Below are 7,565 nucleotides of genomic sequence, written 5' to 3' on the forward strand. Positions count from 1 at the left end.
CGATTTTCCTGACCACAGAAAGCAGCACAGGGAGGAAAATGCCTCTCCCCAGGCACAGAGCCAAGACATGAACCCCAGCTTGCATGACAACCCAGCGCAGGCAATCCTTGTCCTCGCAATAAAAGCTGAGCAAATGCACCGTCGGGGAGATCCCGCAGGTCCCGGGAGGAAAGGGATAAACCGCACAGAGGGGAGAGGGTGGGCTCGCTGGTGCTGCCCGGCCTCCCCTGCACCAGACCACAGAAAGGGCAGATTCAGGAGGAACACAGCAGGGCCACCATGCTTCCCCTGCGCAGGGCTCCCGCAGGGGCTTGGGGTCGCCTTTCCCAGGGGCCCACGGGAGACAGTGGAGTCCCGAGTCCTGGTGGTTGCTGGCCCCACCTGGATGCCAGAGACCCCGCAGCCAGCGGCCCAGCCCCGCCTGTGTTTTCAGACTGGACAAGGGGCGAGCGGAGGTGAGCGTGCTGGGCCGTGCAAGCCTCTCTGCCCACACAACTATCTGAGGAACGCCGCCTCCCGCCTTGCAGCAGAAAGCAACGTCTTTAAAGATGAAGAAATCCCTACTTCCTTTTGCTATTGTCATGACACGACTGACTCACTAAGTAAACATTTCGAAGCCCTGTCTGAGGTCGAAGGCTTGCAGTCACTCATGCTCCATGCCCCCTTCCAACGCCCACGTGAGCGGGCAGGAGGGCACACGTGCTTCCCTTCCTAACTCAGGCCACGGCTTCCCCACCAGCCTGCACATGTGCTCACGGCTCGGCTCACAGTCCCCTCCTCCAGGAAGCCCTCCTTGACTCCCTGATCGCCCGGGTGCTGCCCCCGTCCGTGCCCACGTCTCTCATCGTGTGGTGCCCAGTAACTGAGTTTCCCGATGCGTGACTGTCTTCTGTGTCGTTCTGTAGTCGTGCACAGTCCGTGGCACAAAGAAGATGCTACATAGTTGTTAGAAGAGAGGAAAAGAGAGAGGAGGGAGAGTCAGACGCACAGACATACAGACAGAACCAGCTGTGGGCCCGGATACGCACACACACGATGGCCATGGCAGGTGGCACGGTGCCTGAGTTCTCAACCCCCGACCCTGGCTGTGGGACGTGAAAGCGGCTACGCCTGTTACTGCCGGACACCAGAATGCGCTCACCTCCTGACACGTGGTGGTGCCTCAGACATGGCTCCACTCCCCACACAACACTCCACCGCCCGCAGTGGGAGGGCAGGATGGCAAGGGGGAGATTCAGGGGCCCCCAAGACCGGCCGACACTGCCTGCGAGTCACTCTGCTGCGGCTGTGTCCACCTTGCCCCTGCCTGCAACCCTGGACCAGTCAGCACTGCGGCAGGAAGCACACGGCAGCCCGAGGGGAAAGCTCAGCACCAGCACCCCGACTCAGGATCCTTGGGGGCCCACGGAGGCCCAAGGACGCACGCACACACGGTGCTCCCCACCACGGGGCCCAGGCCTAGGACGCGCACACACGGGGCTCCCCTCCACCGGGCCCAGTCCTACGACAGGGCACCTGCTCCACGTCCTGTGCGCTGGCCTGCACCACTGTCCCTTAGTGGCTTCCTGTGAGCCCTGAGCACCTGCCGCCTGGGTCCACGGTGAGGCCTGCCCTGCCACATTGGGGGCCTTTACAAGAAGGGTCCTGCCTGCAAGGCCGCGGCAGGACAGAGCGGGGACTGCACCTCATTTAATAGGGCTCTGCATTTAGTGAGACCGTATATACATTATGAGTAAAACCCAAAAGCCACTGAGAAAGGGGCCCAGCAGAGCTTTCTGGGTATGTCCATCATCGTAGCGCGTCAGTACTTTTATACAGGCGTATCCATTTTTCAAAATTGATGGAATGGTGCACTTAAAATTTACATACAGGGAGAAGTATACATCTTCCCTAAATGAAGACTAGGGAGCAAACACTGAAGTTGTGTTCATTGTATACATGCTGAAGTGAAGTGCGGTGATGCCTGAAATTTATTCTTAGAGATGCATCAGAAAGACAAGATGGAGCACGGATGGTATGTGATAAGGCACACAGCGTTAAATGTTCCTTGGGGAACCTAGATGGCAGCTATAGGGCCGTTCTTTCACTTTTCTGTATGTGTGAACAATGCCTGTAATAATGTCTTGGAAAAACGTAACCAAAAGCAAGCTAGAGAGTCAATAATGGGAGAAATGTCAAAAATCAGTGAGGACACAAGTGTCTACTGTGGTTTTGATAACGTGTGGGAACTGAGAAGTGACCCGTAAGCCACCCCCGAGTGGGACATCAGCACGTGAAGCCGGATGCAGGTCGGCAGGACAGCATGCTAGGAGCACAGCTCGCAGTGACCCTGGGGGGAGCGCCACCTGCCTGGGTTGCAGGGAAGATGGAATGAGGCCGTGCCCACAAAGGTCCTAAATTAGAGCCTGGTGTTGAAAGGCCCTCAGGAGGAAGGAGGGGCTGGCGTGACAGCTGGATTTCCAGGACGCACACCGGGGGGCTGGCCTCCAGGTGTGGGGAACAGAGTCAAGGGCTCCGGACGTTTTCCCCCACCATGAAAAGCTTACTCCCTGAGCTACCAAGTCACCATGATTATTTTTAAAAAGATGCTGCAAGGAAAACAGATGGGTTGGAAGTATTCTTGCAAAGCTCAGAGCGTCTTGGTTCAGCTGGTAGGATTTGAAACGGTTCCTTTTTCATCCCTGCTCTAGGACAACATGCAGCTCCCCGTTTCCCAGCCCTGGCTCCCACTCACTCCCATACACCCTTCAGGAAACAGCGGGGATAGCACCTCCTCAGGGAAGCCCTCCCTGGTCCATCCACGAGGTCCGTCCCCGGTGAGGGCACCCAACCCCCTTTATCGTTATTAGTATTTCTGTGTGAGTGAGCATTTGTCTGACGTGTCCGTCCCCTGACAGCCCAGAGCCCAGCACTGCGGCAGAGAATGCCCTAAACAAATAGCTGAGAATGAGTTCCAACTGTTTGAGAAAGTGACTTCACTCTTTGTCTATTGAAAATAAATAGTAAGCGCGTGGTGGGGCGGGGAGGGCAATCAAATAAATCCGGCTACATCTGTGTTTGTCCCGGGCAATACTGTATGGCTTTCAACTCTCAAAGATGTCTGGCGGCGTCCCATGTGGTTTTCCTTTCTCCTTGGAAGGAGCGTTGGGGGGAGGGCAGAAGCACACAGTGGGATTCTCCTGGAACCCCTGTCCCCACTGCCCTGTGATGAGGTTCCCCCCACAACCTCTCCCTGCTGACCGCTGGCCATGGGACTCACAGGGTCCCCAGGGATCGTGTGCATTTCCCAACAGTCGGAATGGGGGCACCTGTGGAGACCCTGTGACCTGAGTCTCACTGGGGAACCAAACCCCCAGCCCAGACCGTCACAGGCTCAAAAATCTGCGCTTCTGAAACGGCTGAGCGGGGAGGGTTCTTAGAGGCCCTCTCTGCTCCCACAAGCTTCCATCCACTTTCTAGACAAGACAGTGAATCCCAGATATGGAAAGGGGTGAACCCAAGGTCACCTGCTATGTATGGATTTAACAGGACAGCTATCCACGCATTTAATCCCCACTCTTCCCTCAGCTGAACTCAGAAAAGGACTTAGCGTTACTGAGGGACGCTGAGGGGTGCCCCCAGAGTAGCCCCTGGCACCAGGCGCGCATCCACAGTGGCCACGGGTCCTGTGACAACTCACAGCGAAGCGTCTCCAGGATCCGCCCTCAGCTGAAGCCTTGCCCCGGCTATGCTCTGCCCCGGCGCAGCAACTGGCTAGGACATGGCACAGAGCCTCATGGGGGCACTGGACCCGACGCTCCCCTGTCCACTCCGCCTCCCTTGCCCCTCACAGGGGTCGTCCCCAGGGACACTCAGCAATGACCTGCTTACACACACATCTCTGGCTCAGAGTCTGTTACTAGGGAAACCGACCAATGCAGCCATGGACAGGAAGTGGCCAGACCTCCCATGAATAAAATGGTTTCAGGAAACAGGGGGCACCTATAAAACCCAGGTCATGTCCAGCCCACAAGGACTCCTCAGTGGAAGTAAACGCACTGTGTGGTCTGTGTCCGAAGGGGGACGTTCTCAATGCTTGGCCCACTTTCCACAAGAGGGAGGCCAGGGCTACCTGGGCCCCGAGCCCCGTGCTCTGTGAGGGTTACTGTGTCCCGTTTAGGGGTGCTGGCCTGTCTGCACACATCATTCCTCTCAGACATGACTTCTACAGGCCTGGGACGTGGGGGCAGAGAAGGAAACGGACACCTTTCCTAAAACCGACTAGCCTGCTCCTCTCAGCGCAGGAATCCACCCCAGGGGGCCCGGTTTTGGTCCCCATGCTCCATTGCCTTCCCTTGGGGTTCAGACATGCCTGAATGGAACCTGCCCCAATGGGTCCCTGGGTTCTGGCCATTCCTCCCCCATCTTCCCAGAGCTGAAGAAGTCAGAATGCACCCTTCACTTGCCTTGTTCTCTTCTTTAAAGAAAACCATGTGTTTACTCTCTTATGCCAAAGTTACAACAGCTGACGGTTTGCCAGTGTTGACTTTAAACGCTGGGCAAAGGGGTTAAAATCCTCCCTGATGCCTGTGTATACTTCTGGAGTAAACGGAGCAAGAGGTTCTAAAAACCGTCTCATTCGCTGGGCTGCACCTGAGGGTACACAGCCCCCTGTCCCCCACCCCACCCCGCCCCGCCCAGGGCACAGACCTGGGAGGCTCAGCCGGTCCTGCTCCCCAGCCCCCAGGAGCCCAGCTATGGGGATCCTGTGGGCTCAGCGTGTACACCTTGCGCCTGCCCTGCTTTGCCAGCAACACTCAGACGGGGTGAAGGGCAGAGAAAGCTTCTGCCTGCCAGGGCTCTCTCTCATCCCCTTGGGGGTCCGGCGACGCACCGCCACCCCCACCTCACCCCCGCCCAACAGCCTAATGAGTGCTCAGCCAGCCTCTGCAAGGACAACAGACAGGCGCACACGTGCACACTCCATGCCGGCGCGTAAACAAAACTGTGCTCCCCCCACCCCGTGCGGCTTCACACCCTGCACCCCACCTCCCACGGGTCCCCTGAGAAGAAGGCCACTCACCACTCTGCCTCCGAGGGAAGATCCTCTTCTGCAAACTCATCCTGAGGGCCCTGGGGCCGGGAGGCCCCTCTGAGCAGATTCAGAAGTCCTGCTTGATCCTCCGCAGCTTCTCGGGCTGGGAGTATTTGAATAGGAGTTAAAACTACAAAGTAACTCCCCGTTAGAGCTGTTCCCCCCCTCCCCGGCAGGGAGGGAGGGAAAAATCACTTCCCCTCTGCCAGCAAGTCTTTAACGGCTCAGGGCAGCCTCTTCCAACTCCTGCCCTCCTTGCAGAGCAATGTGTATAAAAGCGATGTTATTTCACTGAATCAAGCCCTCAGATCATAAGCTTTTTCCTGCACCGCAAACAGAAATGTAAAACCTCAAACTTTCCTTTGGACTCGGAGTGAGTTGAGAGGGCAGAAGACAAGCCTGTCTAATGTATGGAGACGTCACTCACTCCACTGCTTAGATCATCCCAACCGCGCACCGCTCCCCCCACCCAACGTTTTCTTTTTTTTTTTTTTTAACGAGTTCTGGTGTGTTTATGTAATTGCGAGGGACAAACACAACACCTAAAATCCTTGCCCAACATTGAAATGATTCATTTTCTCCTTCACACACACCACACACAAACACAGTGCCTGTTTAATCCAAGTGAAAACGCCTTTCATGAAATCTGCAAAGGGCTGGGGCTGGGCCACTCACGGTGAATGCAGCCTGTGTCCCCAGAAGGGCAGTGGCTCCGGGAAGGTGAAGGCTGACTTTAATCAAGGCAAACAGAAGGTGCCCGGACTGCCGCCCACGTCAGGACGAGGAGGGACGACCAACCCTGCGCCCGAGCCCTTGGGGACCTGGGCTCCGGAACGTTTGCAGCCTGATCTACCCAATTTTCCCGGCTTGCCTTTCCATACCAGGATAACTTATTTTTAAACTTGGACAAGGCATACTATTATTTTAAATGACCAATTTGATTGCCGGGTTAAATAAATCCTCAGATTTCCCACCGAAAAGACCAAAAGGATATACAATACATGGGCAGAGTCAGAGCTGAAAACTGGGGCAGAATGTGAGGGCTGGGGACACAACAGTGTGAGAGGGGACGGAACGGAAAGCTTGCCGTTCGACAGAGTGTCACCAGGAAAACTAGTGAGACAGAGCCGGGTCCGGTTTAAGTCACCTGTTTATGCACCACCACCTAAACATACAACACCTGTCACCTGCCAAGTGTCCCAGGCCTTCCTGGGATGTCCCTCCCCAATCCCCCCACCTGTGGTTGCCTCGGGTTTCTCCACCCACGTCATTCCCACCTCTAAGGGCCTCGAGGGGGTCGGGTCGCAGGCTTCAGTCGCCAGCATTTTGCTCAAAGCCAGGCCAGGCCGGTCACTGCGACCCTGAGCCCCCCAGTCCGCCCCTACGCACCTTGAACAATCACTCCTCCAGGCGGTGCTGCGGTGCCAGCTGCCAGAGAAGTCCAGCTGTGGGTACCTGGAGTCAGAACAGCCCCCATGAGTCACCGTCACCCCACAATGAGGTCCTGGAAGCAGAGCTGGCCCTCCCTTCCCTGCTGCCAGCTCAGCCTGCTCTGAACAAGTACTCAGGCCCTGAGATTACACGCCGCTGCCTTCTAGTGGTACCACCTGCCGCACCGCACAGGTGGGACACAGGCTGGGTAAGCGGGGACGGTCTGCAGAAACTCGGTGACGTGATAAAGTACGTAAGACTGAGTGTCACAGGAAGGTCTGCCTATAGTACTCCAGGAATCAATCAGCTCACAAACTCAGGATGTGGGAGACGATCCACATACACGACACAGATTAAATTTGAAGAATAACACTGAGGGTATGTTTGTTTTCCCTCCATGCGCTTCCCAATATCCATTTGGGCTTTCCAACATCACTGTGTTATCCACCCCAATTCAGGGAGGAGCGGGAGCTTTCCATTCATACCACTTAGAGGATGATAGAAAAAAACATTTTAATTTAAAAAAAAAAAAAAGGTTTTCTAAGTCAAATCATTGCCTTTGGAACTCCTAAGTAGACTGTTAAATCAACAGCAAAGGCTGTAATTTTGAAAGTCATGGCGTTTGATCATATGAATCAAGCCTTTGACAAATTATTATTTGCTGCGGTCGGCCCCTCCAAATACGTCCACATCCTGTTGTGGGAACCTGTGACTACGTTATGTTACACAGCAAGAGGCAGTTAAAGTGGCAGAAGGAATTAAGGGTGCTAATCAGCTGACTTTAAAGGAATTTTCTGGATTATCTGGCCCAATGTAATCACAAGGATCCCTGAGAATGCGAGAGGGAGCCAGAAGAGGGGTCAGACCCAGAGATACTTGAAGCTACGCTGCTCGCTTTGATGATGGAGAAAAGGGCCGTGAGCCAAGGCTGCAGGTGTCTCCAGAAGCTGCAGAACTCAAGGAAGTGGAATCTCCCCGCAGCTCCAGAACGGAATGTGAACCCTGCCGACACCCGATGACAGCAGGCGAGACCCAGGCTGGACGTCTGACCTCGAGAATT

The 7,565-nt window shown here is 55.4% G+C and overlaps 1 protein-coding gene across 2 annotated transcripts in view; it reads right to left on the reverse strand.

The window, feature by feature from the left end:
- The window catches only part of IL16 (interleukin 16), a 72,332-nt gene extending 67,155 nt beyond the window's left edge, over positions 1-5,177 (reverse strand). For both annotated transcript variants that reach the window (XM_033100248.1, XM_033100247.1), the window contains exon 1: positions 5,063-5,177. In XM_033100248.1, the coding sequence (XP_032956139.1) occupies positions 5,063-5,102 (40 nt within the window). In that variant the 5' untranslated portion in view covers positions 5,103-5,177. The remainder of the gene's footprint in view (positions 1-5,062) is intronic.
- Positions 5,178-7,565: the final 2,388 nt, after the last annotated feature.

This window comes from Rhinolophus ferrumequinum, chromosome 28 (genome assembly GCF_004115265.2).
Source record: "Rhinolophus ferrumequinum isolate MPI-CBG mRhiFer1 chromosome 28, mRhiFer1_v1.p, whole genome shotgun sequence".
Lineage (NCBI taxonomy): Eukaryota > Metazoa > Chordata > Mammalia > Chiroptera > Rhinolophidae > Rhinolophus > Rhinolophus ferrumequinum.